General features: G+C 38.3%; 2 protein-coding genes across 2 annotated transcripts in view; both read left to right on the top strand.

Moving 5' to 3' along the window:
• The first annotated feature begins 1878 nt into the window (after positions 1 to 1878).
• On the top strand, positions 1879 to 14494 carry LOC134812631 (uncharacterized). The gene is made up of 8 exons (XM_063820156.1): positions 1879 to 2494; positions 2920 to 3100; positions 3366 to 3526; positions 3781 to 4428; positions 5406 to 5901; positions 6825 to 6985; positions 13350 to 13519; positions 14487 to 14494. The coding sequence occupies exons 1-8, from the start codon at positions 1950 to 1952 to the stop codon at positions 14492 to 14494; spliced, it is 2370 nt and encodes a 789-aa protein (XP_063676226.1). The 5' UTR covers positions 1879 to 1949.
• A 2021-nt stretch (positions 14495 to 16515) lies between these two features.
• Positions 16516 to 23450, top strand: part of LOC134811868 (galactosylceramide sulfotransferase-like) — a 29977-nt gene continuing 23042 nt past the window's right edge. Inside the window, exon 1 of the mRNA XM_063818981.1 lies at positions 16516 to 17064. Within this exon, the coding sequence (XP_063675051.1) occupies positions 16589 to 17064 (476 nt within the window). The 5' untranslated portion in view covers positions 16516 to 16588. The remainder of the gene's footprint in view (positions 17065 to 23450) is intronic.

Raw genomic sequence — 23450 nt, 5'->3', positions numbered from 1 at the left:
TGAAAAAATCGTCTTATTATAATACCTTAGTTGTAGTGAACGTACGGAACGTTCACTAAAAATAGTTTGTGAACGCGTTCGCTAAAAGATTTTAACGTTCGGAACATAAGGAACGTTAATAGCTATTATGAAATTTAAATGCCGGATACATCATAGGATCATGCTGTTTAACCCACCAGTTCGATCTTCTTGCCGAGGATGTCGGGAAGTTGAGCTGGACCAAGGAGACATTGTCGAATTGTAACAAAATAGTTACAAATGTGAAGAATCACGACATGACTCTAAAAACGTTTAGAACCCATTCTCATGTCAATTTGCTAAAACCAGGGGAAACTCGGTTTGCCACCCAGTTTATTATGTTAGAGAGACTGAAGGGTTCCAAGGATACTTTGATTGAGACTTATATTGATAAGTCAACCCTTACTGAGTCTGTTAGCAATAAAAGTAATGCATACAAGAATTTGTTTGAGTGCGCTTAAGATTTAGTGTTTGACCCCCATTTCTGGATAGAAGTCGACTATTTATGCTCAATTCTTGAGCCGATAATAGTCTTGCTTAGATTTTCAGACAATAGTCTTAAGATTCCTGTTGGTTTCATCGGTGTAATTTATTACAAATATTATCTGTTCACCTTAAAGTTAGCAAATTTTGCTTTCCGCAATAGAAACCATAAAAGTGATATGGTTAGTCTTGCCAACAAAAGGTGGCTCGAGCTCCATTCCCCCTACATTCAGTAGGGTTTTGTGTTCACCCAGCTTATCAGGGATATGATCAGCACACGAATCAGGATGTCTGGAAGGAGTTTCTAGATGTCATGGACACGTGGTGTGACGGCGCAACAAAGAAGAAGATACTTTCGCAGTACACGTTCTACCGAGAGAAAAGAGGCTTATTCTCTACTGACGCTGCCTCAAGTTTTAGCCAAGATTCTGACGATCTAGCCTCTTGGTGGAGCAACTTCGGTTGCGAGGTACCCGAACTACAGAGTTTTGCAATGAAAGCGCTGTCGCTATCGACGTCAGCCTCACCCTGTGAGACGAATTGGAGCTTGTACGACTGTACTGGTTGATAAACAAAAAAGAAACCGCCTCACAGTTGACAAGCAGCGAGACCTTATTTATGTTAACGCAAGTTTGCGTCTTATGAACAATTCACGAATTAAGGAGCAATAATTTCATTACTATTTGCTATACTAGTGACTTATTTTTATTCATCATTGTTTATTTACAGTATAATTTCGACAACATCGTTTTATCTCATTGTATCCATCTAAAGTTAAAAACTATCGGAAAAATTATCAAAATATTGACTAACGTTCACTAACGTTCACAAACGTTCACTACAAAATGATTGGAACGTACGTTCAGTACGACTAAGTTCAGCGTTCACTACAACTAAGTATAATACACGGAGTGAGCCTTGTTTAGCGCTTTTAATTTCAATCACACTCTTGTAGTTGTATTGGAAACTTACGTGTAGTTTGTTCAATTTAGTGAGCATACAGTTCCGTAGAGATCACATTTTAATCATCCAAAGATCCATCCATGCATCTATGTTCAGTGCTCATTGTTTATGATTATACACAGACGAACTGATTTGTTCTGTTGAGAAGAATAATAAATATCCCTCATCAAAAATTAAAAACATTCTTTAACAGCTAGAACAACTCAGTTCTCATAGAAATCCTCCTAGATCCTATCTGAGCTTATCAATCATATGTTGCCAGCTTTATTTCATCTTTGTAGCTCATCTTACGCTGCTTTGATGAGAGAGAGGATGTTTTCTTCTTTTGTGTTTTCCTTCTGCTTTCTTGAGAATTTGTAAGCGTGTGGATTTGTTTGTTTCGTAATAATACCTTTATTTCTTTTAAACCCCAGATAGCTCGACTATCAACAAGGTCAGTTGCTAAAAGTGGCACTAGCTCTGGAGAGCAATCATTACCATCCAAAATGAGATTTATGGGCATCAGTAAATTGGAAAAACTATTCTCATCAATATTTCTGATAGTCAGTTTCGGGGTTCTCTTTTACAGCATCACCAGCTATCTCTCCCAATCTTCAGTAGATCCCCTGGTTCTTATCAATAAACATCTTTTGTCTCCGGAGAAACCCCACATAGCAGATCAGCAACAACAGCTAGAGTTTACAACGAACGAAAAAGAAACTCCTACAGAAACTTCCACCCAAACTTCTACCCAAACTTCTACCCAAACTTCTACCCAAACTTCTACCCAAACTTCTACCCAAACTGTTAAAGAATCCCCCACAACGGATCCTATACCTACTGATGAAACTACCGAGGAATCAGGATTGCAAGGATTCAAAATAGTGGGAGAAGGGCTTCAGGTACCCAAGGGAAAAGAGGACAGTTTCTTGTTCCTTAAGACTCACAAATGTGGCACTTCTACCTTGGTAAATATGTTTTATCTATTCGGAATAAGGAGGCGGCTAAACTTCGTCACCAATCCTTGGAGTAGGCAACTCGACATAGAAAAGTATGTATCTTAAATTATAAAATTTTCGAGCAGTCGCAATGTGAAGTGTTAAGTTCAAAATTAACAAGTTGGCCTTTAGATATCTGCTTTGTCTATATTATATGGTAAATTAGCCTATACTATGAAACTAATAATATTGTTAATGCCAACTGTACCCAACATTGAATACATTTCTGACACAATTATAGATCATTTAATTCTGCCATCAGCGAAAATGCACCCAAAGCCAATATTGAATGTGCAAGACAATGACCAATAACATCATTTGATGTGCATTGTACAGCTATGATATAACAGTAACACCATCAGAGCCAGTGACATTAAATGGTGCAATTTTCATCGTTGTCATCGAAGGGTATAGTTGGCTATTATGCTTGTTTGTTTGATTTTCACCCGTCTTTTCTCTAATCTTTGATAAATTTCAGAACATTGCTTCCTCCGCGACCTGGTGGAGACTACAACTTTCAAATCGCTCATGCTAGGTTTAAGCCTGAAAGGCAGCATGAGATTCTTCCCAAGTTCCGCACTTTCTACACAACAATCGTTCGCTCTCCTATCAAACGATTTAACTCTGCTTTCGACTATTTTAATGTTGATAGGAACCACGTAAGTAAATCAAAATTTTAAGTTAACCATTGTAAGTTTGTTTCGATAGCACTGTTATGATGTTATTCTTAAAATAAAATAAATACAATATAATGCCTTTATATCTCCCTCGTTCTTTGTAGAATCAGGATCAATATTGTTCGTTCTTTATGGCTTAAATAATTTTATAATTGTAAGTTGGTCGTCTAGGATCAGGAAGAAGACAGGGGTACTTTTGTCTTTCAGTGAATATTGAATTTATGTTTTAATATCGGTTTATTTTCAGAAATACGGCAATGATGGCGAACTCTTATCTTTGGATGATACCATATTAAAGTATTTTAATATTCATGGAACTGAATTTGAACCAACAGATAGCTCATTAATACTCAATTATGTGATAAACGGTTTATCTTATGATCTCGGATTTGGGAGATATTTAGAAAGGTAAAGATACATTTTATGTCTTATTCTAATAATCTCTAACTAAATATTGCAATGGAAAAAAATTATGTTTTTAATAAGGGTAAACCGTAAACGTTATCGCACCGAATATTCTATTGAGTATTCACCATGATGGATTACTTTGCAAAGCTATAAATTGATCAAAAGGTTAAATTATCTTGCATTATGGTCAGTTCAATTAAGACATAATATTATTATTTGCCCGTCAACTGTTCACTAAACAATAATTCTTCAAGGGACGGAACTTTACAAGAAAAGATAAACGACTTCATCGCGGATCTTGCACAAGAATTTGATTTCGTGCTCCTCACAGACTACTTTGACGAGAGTTTAGTTCTGCTCAAAGAACAGATGGGCTGGGAGTACCAGGATATATTTTTCATGAAGCGGTTCACAACAGCTGATAGGAGTAGGAAAGACTCCGAACTTAGCCAGAAAACGACCGATCTAATACTTAAGTACAATATCGTAGACGTTCAATTACACCAATTCTTTTACAAAATGTTCAAAATGAAAGTCCGTGCATTTGGAGAGGAATTACTTAAAGAAAAGACTGCCGAATTTCGTCGGTTAAGGATGGAATTCGAAAATCAGTGCTATATCAAGCCAGATGATTTTCTTGAATCCCAAAGTTTTAACAGAGATTGGATTCTTACGGAATTCGGGGAACTGGAAAAGTCATGCACATTGCTTCATATGAGAGACATTGTTTTGGATTTCTTTATCAGTGAACTGCAGGTTAAGAAAGACTTTACCTTACCAAATGGGGACGAGATAATGGAAAAATGGACGTCAACAAATAAACCGATGGATAAGGAGCAGAAAAATATGGTAATGAGTATACAAGAAGCATACGATGACCATGGAGTTCATCCAGTTTATTTATGATTCTATGAACTGCAATTACAATATACAAATATGCTAAAATTGACTCAAAAAAAATTCGATAATAATAATTCAAATTTTCTTTGTCAAAATAATTATAACGGACAATAGTTTTTTATTGTTTTTTGCAAATCAGTGGCACATTTGAACTAAGCCCTAGTTTGTAATCTGTCATCTCTTAATCACTGCGAATTCATTAAAAGTTCAGCAAAAATGACCGACTGTTTTATACTCTAGAGTACCAATTTTATTACTGGGATATGTGATGTCCTTAACATTATATTCTCGTGACACCATAACAGGCCTTCAAGATGGGTCATGTTGGTCTTCATCTTTTTCTTAGGAGCATGTTCTATAGTGCGCTTTAAGTCCTCCAGCAGAATCTCTACTCTCTTGTCCGACTCAGGAGGCCAGGATGTGCCTGTGGTGATAAACTATCCAGTTAACTCCTTTGCTGCCTGAGCACCATCGGTCATTTCTGTTTCTGCAGGGGGTTCCTCGCCGTCTTCTATCATCGGAGGGTTGTTACTAGTTACTCTGGTGATAAGCTGCTCATGCCGCCTTTCTACTAAAGAGTTTGCCATCATGATTTGTATGAAAATGTATAGTACTGTTCCATCCAATTCCAGGTGGTGTATGTGAATACCTTGTATTTCTTGTAGTCCACGTATTCGGTGTCTAATAGACAGATTATAATCATGCTCATCATCAGATTATTAGTATTTCATTTCTCACATCTAAGTGTTTGCAAGCGTGTGGACTTGTTTGTTTCGTAATAATACCTGCATTTCTTAATGGCACAACATATAGCTCCAGATAGCGAGACTATCGACATGATTGGTTGTCAAAAACAGCTGAATTCTAGCCCTGCAGATCAATCATTATTATCCAAAATGAGAATTATGGGCTTCCGTAAATTTGACAGACTCTTTTTATCAATACTCCTTGTGGTGTGTTTCGTGGTTATCGTTTACAGCTTCACAGGACACATCCCTCAATCTTCAGTAGATCCACCGAATCTTATCAGTACAGATCTTATCTCTCCGGAGCAAATCCACATAGCAGATCAGCAACAACAGCTAGAGTTTACAACTAACGAAAAAGCAGCTTCTACACAACCCACAACTTCTACCCAAACTTCTTCAGAAACCCCCACTTCTACCCAAACTTCTACCAAAACTTCTACCCAAACTTCTACCCAAACTTCTACCCAAACTTCTACCCAAACTTCTACCCAAACTTCTACCCAAACTTCTACCCAAACTTCTACCCAAACTTCTATTACACAACCCCCCACTTCTACCCAAACGTTTACAGAACTCACCACGACGGAGCCTATACCTACTGATGAAACTACCGAGGAATCAGGAATACAGGAATTCAAAATAGTGGGAGAAGGGCTTCAGGTACCCAAGGGAAAAGAGGACAGTTTCTTGTTCCTTAAGACTCACAAATGTGGCACTTCCACCTTGGTAAATATGTTTTATCTATTCGGAATAAGGAGGCGGCTAAACTTCGTCACCCAACCTTGGTCAAGGCAACTCGACTTAGAGAAGTAAGCATTTTAAGTTATAAAGAGATAATATATGAATTGCGTGCATAGTGTGTGTTATTTTGAAGTTACCAAGCTTTAAAAAGTTTGGTGAATCGCATACCGATATAAAGGATACACTTTGAAGTTTGAAATACTTATGAATTATTAAGTGCTTTTGTGCCGTCGTATTGTTCAGATCCTTCAAAATCATATGATGCGAAGCCATATGAACTATAAAGCCATTCAAGGCAGTGGGTGGAGCCATTTGCATTAAAGTCAATAGTTTTGTTACTAATATTAATACTTTTAATCGGAACGATAGCGTAACTGGCCAACACTTGTGCGGATTGACATACAAGTGGATAATTTGAATATCTCTTACCTTTTATTCTTTACCCGACATGTCTCTATGACTTAGTTTGTTGGCATTCTACCTATCTTTTCTCTAAATTTTGTTCTATTTCAGACCTCTGCTTCCTCCGCGACCTGGTGGAGACTACAACTTTCAAATCGCTCATGTTAGGTTTAAGCCTGAAAGGCAGCATGAGATTCTTCCCAAGTTCCGCACTTTCTACACAACAATTATTCGATCTCCTATCAAAAGATTTATTTCAGCATTTGTTTACTATGGCGCAGATAAGCATAACGTAAGCAAATTTTCAATTTGAACTTTAAAATCGTTATTCGTTTGTCTTGAAAAGTTGAAAGTATGCCGATTGAAACATGTTCATGCCTTTAGTCCTGCCCTCGATGTCCACCTTATCATATTATGAACGCATGCTCAATGGACATGATATTTTGATTAAATTAAGGTAAAAGTTTTAACATTTTGGTGTGAACTTAATAGCGAACAATTTTCAGAGGGAAGGTGATGATGGAAAACTTTTATCTTTGGACAAAACTATATCAAAATGGTTGGATGCTAATAAAGCTGTGCTAGAACCAAATAATACTTCCTGCTACCTGGGAGACATTGTTAACGGGATATCTAAAGATCTTGGATTTGATAAATATTTAGAAAGGTATTATAATATATAGAATTTAAATTCTAGTTTACCTGGGGACCCCAGGCTATAATGTTCATAAACCGAGTAGAGATTAGGCGGAATGACAGGCTGAGTGGGTTCTTTTGCGATAGTCAAAACGCGACAACTAGCGCTGGATGGCGACAACTAGCGCTATCCAGCGCTAGTTGTCGCCATCCAGCGCTAGTTGTCGCTATCCAGCGCTGGATAACGCTGGCCAGCGCAAAATATATTTGTTCGATAATTGTCGCTATCCAGCGCTAGTTGTCGCCATCCAGCGCTAGTTGTCGCCATCCAGCGCTGGTTGTCGCTATCCAGCGCTAGTTGTCGCTGGCTATGCGACACTGTCGCACGCGATAGTTTGCGATGGCCAGCGCAACTGGCCATCGCAGAAAACAGTTCGATAACTAGCGCGCTGGCCAGCGCTGGCTAGCGCTGGCTAGCGCTGGCTAGCGCTGGATGGCGACAACTAGCGCTGGCCAGCGCTTGTTGTCGCTATCCAGCGCTAGCCAGCGCTAGCCAGCGCTATCCAGCGCTAACCAGCGCAAAGTATCAATTTTTGATAAATTTTCGATAATTTTCGCGACAAATAGCGCTGGATAGCGACAACTAGCGCTGGCCAGCGCTGGCCATCGATAGCCAGCGCAACATTTTTGCGATATTATTCGTCAGCTAGCGCTGGCCAGCGCTATCCAGCGCTATCCAACGCTAACCAGCGCTGGCCAGCGCTATCCAGCGCTATCCAGCGCTGGCCAGCGCTGGCCAGCGCTAGCCAACGCTAGCCAACGCTGGCCAGCGCAATGTATCAAAATCATATACTTGCGATATTACTCGTCAGCCAGCGCTGGCCAGCGCTAACCAGCGCTGGCCAGCGCTATCCAGCGCTATCCAGCGCTATCCAGCGCTATCCAGCGCTATCCAGCGCTAACCAGCGCTAGCCAGCGCTATCCAGCGCTAGCCAGCGCTAGCCAGCGCTAGCCAGCGCTAGCCAGCGCTAGCCAGCGCTAGCCAGCGCTAGCCATCACTGGCCAGCGCAATGCATCAAAATCATATACTTTCAATTTTACCAAAACCCATATTCATGGGTAGAGTGGACCGCTGCCAGTGTCTCTCTTTCCCAAACAAAAGGAAATGATATTAATTTGATTGACCGTTCTCAAATGCAAAATGATACCGAGAATGAAATCGGTCGCTCGCTTTTTCCATTCATTCACGGCTTACGAATTGTAATAAATTTCGATTGATTACATCAGTCAGATGCTGTAAAAATCTCTTTGGGTTGCGTTCGGATCGATACCTAGTATTTCGGGGTAAGGGTAGTAGTTATTGCTTATTGAATTAGCTGAAGTTTATTGAATCTTTATTGCCGAGTACAGCTGCCTTTGGGTAGATCTTCTTAATCTATTACAATTGTAAATGAATGGGAAAAGCGAGCGACCGATTTCATTCTCGGTATCATTTTGCATTTGAGAACGGTCAATCAAATTAATATCATTTCCTTTTGTTTGGGAAAGAGAGACACTGGCAGCGGTCCACTCTACCCATGAATATGGGTTTTGGTAAAATATCATCTCTTTTTGATTATAATGTCAGGGTACTTTATAAAGTCGAAATATAAACTGATATCTTCATTAATTAATAAGGAGGAAGTTTCAACGATTTCGAAATTTTCCTTTAAAAACATTTCCTTGTGTTTAGGTAAGCATATCGGTCGATCACTGACTGAATATGCCACCTAATACTCATTCAAGTTGGCATTAAATTCATATATAATGACATTAAACTGTCGTGGCAAAGCAGAATTTGTTGGAAATCACGAATGAGCAAAATTCTCACCTTTCGCACGTGCAAACTTTGAGCGGACGTTGCGTGCGCATCCAATATTGAATCGCCGTAAATTTTTGCATGTAATTGTTTTATATATAGCTTGATAAGCATGCAAAGTTTCAAAGTATTTCAAGAAGAACTGTAATCACAACGGCACTCTAAAGTTGACAGAAAATGACGAAAACAGCAATTTTCAGTGATTTTAGCAATTTTCTATCAATTTGGGCGTGTCCCCACGTGTGCAACTTTTCGATTTTCAACTTCAAAACTAGCCTAATGCACAATTTATACCTATAGGAAGCAGAACTGAGCTCCTCAACTCAAGGCATGGCCCAACACCAGAGAATACTAAATCGCAAAATTGACGTTTTTATAAAATAATTCTTCAAAAAAGCACAAACTTCAATGACGAATATCTTTATGAAGGAGCAAGCTAGAAAAACTTTCCGGTAGATTTTCAGAATGCTTGAACAATTATCTAAGGTAAAAATTTCCTCAGATTTTGAATAAAATTACTCCTTAATGGTTTAAAATTAATTTTAAAAGTTATTACTTTGTCAAAAATCAAGTTTTAAAAACGGTTAACTTGATGACGTCATCAAGGGGTGTTTATGACGTCAAATAATTTTTTTATACAATGTAAACTAGAGTGTAAACAATTATTTGCAAGACCTGTGGTCGGAAATGGCTTTATCTTTTATACTTTTGAATCTATGGACAATTAAATACAGGCTACAATTGACTGGCAAAGCGTCTATCCCTGAATATGTATATATATATTTCATGGCTGGACTTCTACACAATAAAAGAAAGCGGTTGTGATTAGATCTTCGAAAGTCTTTGCATCGTTTATTTACATCAATTCTGAGAAATTATATCATTAAAGTAACTATAACAAATACGAATCATATACAGTTGAGAATAAATACAAACTAAAAGCAGTGGGAAAATCTGATGAACTGAAATTTAAAAAAGAAACTGAAAGCCGTTAAAAATGTACTCTTATCTTATCTCTTATCTAAATACTGATAACTGATTCTCGGAAAATCACTTAAAATCACAACAAAAACCTGTAAAATTTATACTTAAGTAAAAAATGTAATATGCACGTCTCTGGAATAATGGTATAACTAAATAAAATCTACAAAATATACTAAAACTAAAACTAAGCTCCGGCAGATTTAAAAAGTAGATGGTTACTATCAAGGGTGTTCATACCCCCAAACCGTTCAAGGGTTTTCAGTTGGGTCTGGTAGAACCCCTCTCTAGCTTCCATAGCCTTTTCTTTGTCTGCTTTACTAATATTAGGCTCAAATACTAAAGCGTCTACTATAATGACAGAAAGGTGCTTACTAAGTGAGGAATTATAGCAGGCTATGGTACTAAAATCTAAATCATGATCAATATCTAAAAAATGGTTAACTAATTTACAACTTCTTATACCTTTCTTTATGTGACTCTTATGGTTAGAGAATCTCTTAGGGAGATTTGAGGTAGTATAACCGACATACGACTGTTTACAAGTCTTACACTCCATTAAATAAATGAGGTTATAACTCTGACAAGATATATACTTAGTTATAGGGAAAACTTGTTTAGAATGGTGACTACTAAAATTGGAACAGGGGGACAGGAAATTTTGCTTACAAACATAACATTTACCACAAGCATGGCACCCTGGGTCGACAGCCCCGGGAACCGCCCTTAGACTTTCGGAGTCTGGTTCCTGGATCTGGCTTGCAGTTGTTTCTCTCTCATTATCACAGTTTAAAGTTCCACTGGCACGGTACTTATTGTGTACAAGCATGCCACCGATAGTTTGATTCTTTCGATGACTCACGAATACACTGTCCGCACGTACCAGCTTCTTCAGGGCCGGATCAAGGTTGAGAAGGTGCTTATACTTATGGATAATGCCCCCCATGTTGGGAAGTGCTGGATTTTGATCCATCACCATGGGTATTAAACAGGCAGTCGACTCATCCTTGTCTTTAAGGGTATACAAGTTTTTCCTATTAGCTATATCACTAAATTTGTTAAAGGCATCTTCTATAATACTGGAATGATAACCTCGGGCTAGAAGGTAACGTGTATAGACCTCTCTCTGCTCCAAGAAGTTAGAGTCTTCACTGTTGTTCTGTCTCACCCGCCTTGCCACTCCAAAAGGTATGTTTTTTACAACATGGTTCCTATGGCATGACGTGGGGATAAGGTAGCAGTGGGTGTCACTAGGTTTAGAGTAGAGTTTGGTGTGGACAACATCACCAACAGCATAGACATAGGTGTCTAGAAACTCAACGCCGTCCCTAGAGTAGTCGTAAGTAAACAAAAGGTTTGGGTGGATACTATTGAGCCATTCCATGAATTGTAATAATTCCTCAACAGTACCGGGCCAAGCCATATAAATGTCATCACGTAATCTACCCCAGAATGCTGGTCTATGAGGCGGGCCATATTCTAGATCTCCTTCGTTAACTAAAATATCAATCTTATCCATAGCACAATCAGCATACTCACATGAGTTCTTAGGACCCATATATATATCACGACAATCTGTCGTAAAACAGGGGTTCTAGAAAACCCATTTCCCGATACTCCTGAAACCTGAAACTTTTTTTGCAGTCGATTTGATCAACGTCTAGACGCCCTGAAAAATTTCAGATCTCTAACTCAATTTTAACATGGTTTTTAAGGCACCTGAATATGGCGATTTTGGGTTTTTTACCGAATTTCGTATAACAGTGCTGGCGAGTATTTTATGCAAATTTCTTAAAAATCTCAACATAACTATTTTTTATTCCTGTCATCTTTGACATCAAATTAGAATGTTTTGAACTAAAAATAATTCTGCTTAACGACTTCCGATGAGTCTTAATGCCTGGAAAACTCCTGCCGGAGGCGGCGGCCTTCGGCCGCCGCCTCCGGCCGGAGTGCACGCTTCGCGTGCACAAAAGAGGCTTGTAACGTGTACCAAAGGGGGTATAATAGTAAATGGGGTATAATAGTTAAGGGGGTATAATAGTAAATGGGGAAGATAGTATACCCACAATAAATGCAACGGTCGTGCTTGCCAGCACTGTGATATTACTCGTCAACCACAAACCAGCGCTAGGTAGTGCATGTTATAAAAATCAAATATTTGCGATATTAATCGATGGCTAGCGCTGGTTAGTGCTGGCCAGTGCAATATACCAAAATCAAATATTAGCGATATCATTTATCGTCAGCTGACACTGACTGACCAGCGCAATATATTTGCGATATTTCTTGTCAGCTTAACGCGGGTGATACTCGTTAAATTGGAAATATTTTTTCAAATCCAAGTCCAACTCGGTGCGCATTTATATGTAAAGGAACGGTTATAAACGTACATCTACAATCGTCAGCTAGCGTTGGCTTACTAGCTGGGCGGAGCTCAACTTACTGGGCGGCGCTCAGCCTGTCATTCCGCGGGATCTCTATTCTATGTTTATCTCTATTCTATGTTTATAAACATAGTAGCCTGGGGTCCCTAGGTAAAGCTCAATTTGTCATTTGGCCTCATTCCTATTTTCTGTGTTTATGAAGATGATAGCCTGCGGTCCCCAGTATGTGGCTCAGTATGCAATACACAGCCATATGGCTAGCGCTGGCTAGCGCTGGCTAGCGCTGGCCAGCGCTGGTTAGCTGGATAGCGCTGGCCAGCGCTGGTTAGCGCTGGCTGACGAGTAATATCGCAAGTATATGATTTTGATACATTGCGCTGGCCAGCGCTGGCTAGCGCTGGCTAGCGCTGGTTAGCGCTGGATAGCGCTGGCCAGCGCTAGCTGACGAATAATATCGCAAAAATGTTGCGCTGGCTATCGATGGCCAGCGCTGGCTAGCGCTGGCTATCGCTTAGCGCTGGCCAGCGCTGGCCAGCGCTAGTTGTCGCTATCCAGCGCTATTTGTCGCGAAAATTTATCGAAAATTTATCGAAAATTTATCAAAAATTGATACTTTGCGCTGGTTAGCGCTGGATAGCGCTGGCTAGCGCTGGCTAGCGCTGGATAGCGACAACAAGCGCTGGCCAGCGCTAATTGTCGCCATCCAGCGCTAGTTGTCGCTATCCAGCGCTATCCAGCGCTGGCCAGCGCGCTAGTTATCGAACTGTTTTCTGCGATGGCCAGTTGCGCTGGCCATCGCAAACTATTGCGTGCGACAGTGTCGCATAGCCAGCGACAACTAGCGCTGGATAGCGACAACCAGCGCTGGATGGCGACAACTAGCGCTGGATGGCGACAACTAGCGCTGGATAGCGACAATTATCGAACAAATATATTTTGCGCTGGCCAGCGTTATCCAGCGCTGGATAGCGACAACTAGCGCTGGATGGCGACAACTAGCGCTGGATAGCGCTAGTTGTCGCCATCCAGCGCTAGTTGTCGCGTTTTGACTATCGCAAAAGAACCGCTGAGTGCCGCCCAGTAAATTCTAGGTTACTATTTTTAAGACAATGATATGAGGAACGGCTTTGACCGGCGCTCGTCTTATTTTAACTTAATAATTTCCTTAGAGACGGAACTTTACAAAAAAAGATAAACGACTTCATCGCGGATCTTGCACAAGAATTTGATTTCGTGCTCCTCACAGACTACTTCGACCAGAGTTTAGTTCTGCTCAAAGAACAGATGGGCTGGGAGTACCAGGATATATTTTTCATGAAGCGATTCTTAACAGCCGGGAGTAGGAAAGACTCCGAACTTAGCCAGAAAACGACCGATCTAATTCTTAAATACAATATCGTAGACGTTCAATTATACAACTTTTTTCACAAAATATTCAAAATGAAAGTCCGTGCATTCGGAGAAGAACTACTTCAAGAAAAGACCACCGAATTTCGTCGGTTGAGGACGGAATTCGAGAGTATTTGCTTCATCAAGCCCGAAAATGTCCTAAAAAACCAAAGTTTTAATAAAGCTTGGATTCTTACGGAATTTGGGAATAAGGAAAAATCATGCACCCTGCTTCATATGGCAGACGTTGTGTTGGATAACTTTATTAGTGAACTTCAGGTCAAGGAAGACTTTCATTCAAAGAAAGGGGATAAGATGATGAAAAAATTTACAAAACATCAACCAATGGATGAAGAACAAAAAGATATGATAATGAGTATACACAAAGCATACAATGACCATGGAGTTCATCCAGTTTATATCTAATATGATAAACTGCAGGATGTACTTTAATTTTCATAACTTAGTATTCAATGTTTAATTTTATGTCCATCAAGGAACTGATATGTCTCATTTAAATTGTTTTATAATATGTAATAGCTAAGCCGAATGATGATGAAGAAGAATGCTTGAGAGTTATTTTGCCATCTACTGTTTCAAATAATATCCAGATACCTTTCCAGTTTCCATGATTGTTTGTCTGTTTGTTTATAGAACACGTCCCCAATCTCGTATTGGAAAATGACTAAACTAAATACTGAGTGTGAATACGGGTGGTACCTGCAAGTGTATTCATTAAGCATTTAGAGTTCTGTAAAACTGCAGTTACAATTATGCTAGAGTATTTTTAGTAATTTCGATCGATATCATATCTCGATCCTTACATACTTCCAAATTTAGATCTCCAACTGTCTGCACAATGTACTGGAATGTAAACAAAAAGTGATATAGAAATGAAATCAACGATTTAATTTTAGGAAAGTAAAATTAATTTCTTGGTTTCTTTAGAATTAATCAGCTTTAAAGTCGGAAAATCAAAATAAGTAATACCAAACCGATTATCGAGCGATGATAGCCTTGTAATTGATTCCTGGTTCGCAGTGTCCTCCGGATTTTCCGATGTCAACTCTGGTGAACGCATTTTATCTGGCAGGAGTGAGGCCGAGGCAGAAGTTTAACTATGTTGTTCAGAGGAGGCCCATGAACTGGTCTTTAGGGGTTATCCGAACAAAGATAAAAGGTATAAATATAAATTGTTAACAATAATGTTAACTAACTTTAAGAAAACGTTTATATATATATAAATGTTATAGCAACAATATTGAAACAGCGAATGTATGCATTCATATCATATTTTGATGATCCCACCAAGCCAAGACATTTTGAACACTAAACACGGTCCTTTCGGCTCAGGATCAGTCCTATAAGGTACGCAGTTCCATAACAACGGTCACTTACATTCGATATACAAGCTTGTAGTGTTGGTACATCGGATGTGGTCAACTGCTACTGACAATTTTATAGTATAAGACGTGTCCTCATGAGGCTACGGTACTAACTTTATAGTTTGTACGCAGAGTTAGCCCCGTTTTTTATTATAATTACACTCTCGTAGCCATAATTGACGTGTAGTTTTAATTCAATAATTGTTTGTTTAGTCCAGTGAGTTTCCAGTTCTTTAGAGATTGTATTTTAAGCATGCATAGTGACGCATTTGTGTTCATTTTTCATGATGCCGAATATGCAAACAAACTGATTTTTGCTACGTATGGCAATATCCCTCATCAAAAATGGAGGATACCAAATTAATGTTAATATACAAAGATCAGTTCGAACTTTATATAGTTTACGCAGCATGATAGTATTACTATTAGATAGAGCATTACATAACACGAGTGCATATGACTTGCGTACCGACTATGCTGCAGGGAAATCTGTACCGAAAGGACCGTGGCCGAACTCCACATAAAAAGGAAGTCGGCCCCTAGCTTGCTAGCTTCGTCACGTTGTTGTTGTTTTATGTGGACTGTATTACACTTGCTGTTTTATAGTCATATATATTAGAATCGGTATTCCATTTTCATTCTGCACATATTCTTCTACAATCGAACCTCCTCTCTTTATCGGGCACCTCGATATACCGGACCTAATCTTTCCCCCCAAACTTTTAATTAACCTTTAATTGACCAATTTGTGCAAGAAATGTAATGTTTCGTAGCTCATAATATCGCATTTGGTGGTGCTTTTCATACACGTCGAGCTGTCAGCTGTAATCCATGACAATACGCACTATACATGCATATAAAGCCTAAAAGTGGGCTACATATGAGACGCTAGCCAGGTTTTAGAGGCTACATATACCGGGGATTGGGATCATGTGAACCTCTTTATTCCACGTTTTTCAATAGTGTGCAATTTTTGTTTCCCCCGAGAGGCTTAAATAGCTTATGGTGCTGCTGCCGAGTTTTATACATATCACCGTTTGAATTACATTGTATTAAGAATCTAAAACAGAGTCGAACTTTAAAATAACAAGGCTTTAGCTTATTTAGTAGCTGTACAACGATGGTTTACCCTGTCTAAGTGTCAAGGAGCTAGTTATGTAATTGTGGGTATAATCTTATAATGATCTGTTAATTGCTCATTAGTCATTACACGACTCATGTGAGGTCTGCAATTGCAAATGATGTAATCCAAGCTCAGAATCGCACGATCTTCGCCAAGCAGTACAAGCCGATAGCATTAAAACTGAGCTAGATATTGGACAATTAAAAATATACCACAATTTAACATACAGCCAATGTAAATCATAATTTACGTTTTCAAACCGTTCTTAGAGTTAAATATTAACAGTGATCGTTTGGTCACCTTTTTTGGGACGCCTTGTATTTTTATCTAGCATTTCAGAAAATGTACACAATCAGTTACCTTTGAGAATTTGTAAGCGTTTGAACAAGTTTGTTTACTCCATTATCTCCATTTCTTAATGCCACAATTTTAAACCCCAGATAGCCAGACTCACAACAAGGTTGGTTGTAAACAACACTAGCTCCGGAGAAAACAATCATTGCCATCCAAAATGAGAATTATGGGCGTCGGTAGATTGGACAGACTCCTCTCATTAGTTGTCCTAATAGTCTGTTTTGGGACTTTCTTCCACCTCATCACCAGCTACCTCTCCGAATCTTCAGGAGATCCCCCTGTTCTTATCAGCAAAGATATTATCTCTCTTGAGAACCGCCACCTGCCAGATCAACAACACCATCCTGGCTCCAGAATTAACGTGATAGCTCCTTTACAGCCCCAATCTGCCACAGAATCCCCCACTACGGAACCTATACCTACTGATGAAACTAACGAGGAATCAGGATTGCAAGGATTCAAAATAGTGGGAGAAGGGCTTCAGGTACCCAAAGGAAAAGATGACAGTTTTTTGTTCATTAAGACTCACAAATGTGGCACTTCCACCTTGGTCAATATGTTTTACCTATTCGGATTAAGGAGGCGGCTAAACTTCGTCACTCAACCTTGGTCTAGGCAACTCGACGTAGACAAGTAAGTGATTTTAAGTTATGAAGAGATGATACGTACAATATATACATTGCGTGCATAGCTGTGGGTTATTTTGAACTTTTAACTTTTTAAAGGAACCAAGCTTTACAAAATTTCGTGCAAACAAAAAACTTTTATACTGATATTATAGAAGATTTGAGACGGTGGCCGACTTGGGATATAACCAAACTGATCCGGTCCCCAATTAGTGACGATTAACTGATTAATTAGAGATGTGATCCATGGATAAATTATAATTGACCTAGAAATGGGCTAGATCTGGGGTAGAGTTCACAAGACAACTCTGTAAATTATTATTATAAAGGGTCTCTAGTTATGAATTTATCATAACCTACAACATTGTGAACGTGGTGTATCTACCTTCCAATATTAGAAAAAATGAGATAATTTCGGAATTAATTCTAAAAGATTGCACTTTTATTGGCTAGGTAAAATTCAAATAGCAATAACAATTTTTTTGTTAAGGATTCAGTTTCGGAAGAATTATAAAACTTTATTCTGCTATGTGAAGATGGTAGAATTTTGATTATCTACCACGTACAAACGGTAATTCTATATGCTCAAGTGACCCCTAAACCCAAAGGTAGACGAGTAAGGAAGCCAAGAAGCAGCTCAACCCATGAGTTGTTCCACTGCTGTAAGCTTTGACCTCAGCGGCAGTCATGGTGTTGCATAGATTTCCTTCACAGGCATTGATGTTACAAGATGCAATTTTCACGGAATCTGCTCCAAGATAATCTTTCAGCGTTTCCTCGTATGCTTCACAACTCCTCATCGGACCACTGCCGCATTCTTTGATATATTCCAATTCCATTTCTTGTCCTCCCATGGTCGCCACCATGTTACCTGACAAACAGAACTCTGTTCCATAAGGACACTTTTCCTTGTGGCTCTCCGAGCATTCTGGCTGATCTGGATCCTCTGTATCAGGGTTTGCTTTTCCATCAACAGTGCTCTTTTTGCAAGTGTAGCAGACAATTTCTTCAATGGGGTCTGGGTTTATTTCTGCAACCGTTTTATCATTACAGTTATCGGTGGTGCAGGTCTTCATGTCGCATTTTGACACGGATACTTTGCTATCTGCACCTAGTTCCAATTTCATCATATCCTTTAGGTTCTCACACTTGACTTCGGCAGACTTTCCACAATCTTTCATCCAGTCAATTACTATTTCCATATCAACCTCTGGTGCATCCTCCTCTTCTTCAGTCAGAGAGAAAGCAGTTTTGTAGCCGACAGTAGCGTATCCGTATGCGCAGATATCTTCGTCAGATTCGCATGTTTTCGTGACACACTGAAGGTCCTCTTCTGAACGGCTACCAAACGGGTGACCGTTTGGTAGCCGTTTGATTGAACTGGTGCATGATTTACAGGTTAACGCATAGCTCAGTGCCACTAAACTGGCTAGTAGTAACAGCGATCTGACCATTTCCCTATAAAATTTGGTTTATACAAAAATGGTATAATATATATAAAAATCAAATGTTTCCATGAAATTTCAGAACCTCCTGAATATGAATTACCATTGTTAATTAAATTGCAATTGTAACACCACAATTTCAATAGAGAAGAACATAAAAGTGTTTGCCACAGTAGGAAAAATATGGAAGCGAAATCAAAATAAAAACTATGAAATAAGTATGAAATCGGATCATCGTCTGGTTTTCGTCTAATTAATCAAATTAAACATCAATTAATTAAATGTACGAATATACGCAAAATTCATACAAAGGTAAAAAACAACGTAATGCTCGCCACTGCATGGTAAGTGGTACAACACAACAATTCAGGACTGTATCAAACGTTAAACAAATTTTAATCGATATCATTAGGGCCCATGCTTGTGCAGGAGCTGCATTTGCACTCAATATCTGTGTTTTGGTGACCCTCAGGTCCTTTGGTTACATACATTTTGTCCGAGACAATTTCAACTTTGACAATCCACGCTTAGAGGACAATATTATATTTAACTAATTCATTGTGTAAACTTGTATGTAATTGACTGATTTGAAAGATTTCAATAAAATAATTGTTGACATAATTTGGTACTTCCTAGCAGTAGCATGTTCATACCTAGCAGCACTCCAACAAGTTAACATAAACAAAAAAATTGTAAATATCGATAGCAGGAAGCGCACTACAAAAGCTAAAATTTAACTGAAAATGTAATGAGTTATAATTTATTTATTTATACTGTCTTCCAAAAGGTATGGGTCTTTAAAGTTTCCTAACTTATTGCCATTGGTGGAGGGGAAGGGGGCCCAAAAATTACCTAGCGATTTAAATCAGCGTCACGGTACTCATAGCTCCACTTCAGGAATCATAAAAAAAACAAAATTTAAATAGTTAAAACAACAATTAGTTCTAACATTTTCCTTCTTCGCTGCACCTGCGTTTAATATTATGTGGTTTTCAGGATAACTTATTTTACCAAAACCCATAATCATGGGTAGAGTGGACCGCTGTCAGTGTCTCTCTTTCCCAAACAAAAGGAAATGATATTAATTTGATTGACCGTTCTCAAATGCAAAATGATACCGAGAATGAAATCGGTCGCTCGCTTTTCCCATTTTATTGAATCTTCATTGCCGAGTACAGCTGCCTTTGGGTAGTTCTTCTTAATCTATTACATTTACAATTGTAAATGAATGGGAAAAGCGAGCGACCGATTTCATTCTCGGTATCATTTTGCATTTGAGAACGGTCAATCAAATTAATAACATTTCCTTTTGTTTGGGAAAGAGAGACACTGACAGCGGTCCACTCTAACCATGATTATGGGTTTTGGTCAAATATCATCCCTTTTTGATTATAATGTCAGGGTACTTTATAAAGTCGAAATATAAACTGATATCTTCATTAATAAGGAGGAAGTTTCAACAATTTCGAAATTTTTCCTTTAAAAACATTTCCTTGTGTTTAGGGAAGCATATCGGTCGATCACTGACTGAATATGCCACTTAATACTCATTCAAGTAGGCATTAAATTCATATATAATGACATTAAACTGTCGTGGCAAAGCAGAATTTGTTGGAAATCACGAGTAAGCAAAATTCTCACCTTTCGCACGTGCAAACTTTGAGCGGACGTTGCGTGCGCATCCAATATTGAATCGCCGTAAATTTTTGCATGGAATTGTTTTATATATAGCTTGATAAGCATGCAAAGTTTCAAAGTATTTCAAGAAGAACTGTAATCACAACGGCACTCTAAAGTTTACAGAAAATGACGAAAACAGCAATTTTCAGTGATTTTAGCGATTTTCTATCAATTTGGGCGTGTCCCCACGTGTGCAACTTTTCGATTTTCAACTTTAAAACTAGCCTAATGCACAATTTATACCTATAGGAAGCAGAACTGAGCTCCACAACCCAAGGCATATGGCCCAACACCAGAGAATACTAAATCGCAAAATTGACGTTTTTATAAAATAATTCTTCAAAAAAGCACAAACTTCAATGACGAATATCTTTATGAAGGAGCAAGCTGGAAAAACTTTCCGGTAGATTTTCAGAATGCTTGAACAATTATCTAAGATAAAAATTTCCTCAGATTTTGAATAAAATTACTCCTTAATGGTTTAAAATTAATTTTAAAAGTTATTACTTTGTCAAAAATCAAGTTTTAAAAACGGTTAACTTGATGACGTCATCAAGGGGTGTTTATGACGTCAAATAATTTTTTTACACAATGTAAACTAAAGTATAAACAATTATTCGCAAGACCTGTGGTCGGAAATGGCTGTATCTTTTATACTTTTGAATCTATGGACACCTAAATACAGGGTACAATTGACTGGCAAAGCGTCTATCCCTGAATATATATCACAGTGCTGGCAAGCACGACCGGTGCATTTATTGTGGGTATACTATGTACCCCCTTTACTGTTATACCCCCTTTACTATTATACCCCCTTTACTATTATACCCCCTTTGGTACACGTTACAAGCCTCTTTCGTGCACGCGAAGCGTGCACTCCGGCCGAAGGCCGCCGCCTCCGGCAGGAGTTTTTCAGGCATTAAGACTCATCGGAAGTCGTTCAGCAGATTTATTTTTAGTTCAAAACATTCTAATTTGATGTCAAAGATGACAGGAATAAAAAATAGTTATGTTGAGATTTTTAAGAAATTTGCATAAAATACTCGCCAGCACTGTTATACGAAATTCGGTAAAAAACCCAAAATCGCCATATTCAGGTGCCTTAAAAACCATGTTAAAATCGAGTTAGAGATCTGAAATTTTTCAGGGCGTCTAGACGTTGACCAAATCGACTGCAAAAAAAGTTTCAGGTTTCAGGAACATCGGGAAGTGGGTTTTCTAGAACCCCTGTTTTACGACAGATTGTCGTGATATCTATATATATATATTTGACCAAAACCCATAATCATGGGTAGAGTGTACCGCTGCCAGTAAATTGATGCAAATTGCAAATTGATACCGAGAATGAAATCGGTCGCTCGCTTTTTCTAATCAATAAGCTTTATTACCAATTACAATTCGTAAGCAGTGATCGAATGGAAAAAGCGAGCGACCGATTTCATTCTCGGTATCAATTTGCATTTGCGGACGGTTATTCAAATTAATATCATTTCCTTTTGTTTGGAAAAGAGAGACAGTGGCAGCGGTACACTCTACCCATGATTATGGGTTTTGGTCAAATATCATCTCTTTTTGATTATAATGTCAGGATAATTTACAAAGCCGAAATGTAAACTAATAACTTCATTAATATCTATATTAATAATTAGGAGGTAATTTCATCGATTTCAAAATTTTACCTGACTAAATATGGCACTTTTTACTCATTCAAGTTGGCATTAAATTCATATATAATTCCATTTAAATATCGCGGGAAAGCAGAATTTATTCGAAATCACGAATGAGCAAAATTCTCACCTTTCGCACGTGCAAACTTTGAGCGGACGTTGCGTGCGCATACAATATTGAATCACCGTAAATTTTTGCATAGCAGTATTTTATATATAATTTAATAAGCATGCAAAGTTTCAAAAGATTTCATATAGAACTTGGATCACAACGGGACTCCAAAGTTGATAAAAATGGTGAAAACAGCAATTTTCAGTAATTTTAGCAATTTTCTATCAATTTGGGCGTGTCCCCACGTGTGCAACTTTTCGAGTTTTAACTTTAAAACTAGCCTATAACACAATTTAGACTTTTAGGAAGCACAATCGAGCTCCACAACCCAAGGGATAGCCCAACACCAGAGAATACTAATTCACAACTTTTGTATTTTTATAAAATTATTCTTCAAAAAAGCACTAACTTCAATAGCGAATATCTTTATGAAGGAGCAAGGTAGGAAAATTGTCCGGTAGATTTTCAGAATGCTTGAACAATTATCTAAGGTGAAAATGTCCTCATATTTTGAATAAAATTACTCCTTAATGGTTTAAAATCGATTTGAAAAGTTGTTATTTTGTTAAAAACCAAGTTTTAAAAACACTTAACTTGATGACGTCATCAAGTGATGATGATGACGTTAAATTATTTTTTGATATAATGAAAACTGGATTGTAAATGATTATCTTCAAGACCTGTGGTTCAAAATGACTGTATCTTTTATACTTTTGAATCTACGGACACTTGAATGTAGGCTATAATTGACTGCAAAAGCGTCTATATATATTTGACCAAAACCCATAATCATGGGTAGAGTGTACCGCTGCCAGTGTCTCTCTTTTCCAAACAAAAGGAAATGATATTAATTTGAGGAACCGTCCGCTAATGCAAATTGATACCGAGAATGAAATCGGTCGCTCGCTTTTCCCATTCATTCACGGCTTACGAATTGTAATAAAGCTTATTAAATGGGAAAAGCGAGCGACCGATTTCATTCTCGGTATCAATTTGCATTAGCGGACGGTTCCTCAAATTAATATCATTTCCTTTTGTTTGGAAAAGAGAGACACTGGCAGCGGTACACTCTACCCATGATTATGGGTTTTGGTCAAATATCATTTCTTTTTGATTATAATGTCAGGATAATTTACACAATCGAAACTTCATTAACAAGGAGGTAATTCCGACGATTTCGAAATTCTGCCTTTGAAAACGTTTCCTTGTGTTTAGTTAGGTATATCTGTCGATAACCGACTGAATATGGCACTTTTTACTCATTCAAGTTGGCATTAAATTCATATATAATTCCATTTAAATATCGCGGGAAAGCAGAATTTATTCGAAATCACGAATGAGCAAAATTCTCACCTTTCGCACGTGCAAACTTTGAGCGGACGTTGCGTGCGCATACAATATTGAATCACCGTAAATTTTTGCATAGTGGTATTTAATATATAGTTTGATAAGCATGCAAAGTTTCAGAAGATTTCAAAAAGAACTTGGA

This window comes from Bolinopsis microptera, chromosome 1, assembly GCF_026151205.1.
Source record: "Bolinopsis microptera isolate Bmic1 chromosome 1, MBARI_Bmic_1.0, whole genome shotgun sequence".
Classification (NCBI taxonomy): domain Eukaryota; kingdom Metazoa; phylum Ctenophora; class Tentaculata; order Lobata; family Bolinopsidae; genus Bolinopsis; species Bolinopsis microptera.
The sequence above is the reverse complement of the archived record's forward strand: the minus strand, read 5'-3'. Positions and strand labels throughout refer to the sequence as shown.

Bases quoted from the DNA above. Each gene is read 5' to 3' on its own strand.
- LOC134812631 (XM_063820156.1), top strand. From the start codon at position 1,950: ATGAGATTTATGGGCATCAGTAAATTGGAAAAACTATTCTCATCAATA. The intron at 3,101-3,365 runs GTAAGTAAATCA...GTTTATTTTCAG, and splicing joins TTAATGTTGATAGGAACCAC to AAATACGGCAATGATGGCGA. The intron at 4,429-5,405 runs ATGATTCTATGA...TATCGTTTACAG, and splicing joins GGAGTTCATCCAGTTTATTT to CTTCACAGGACACATCCCTC.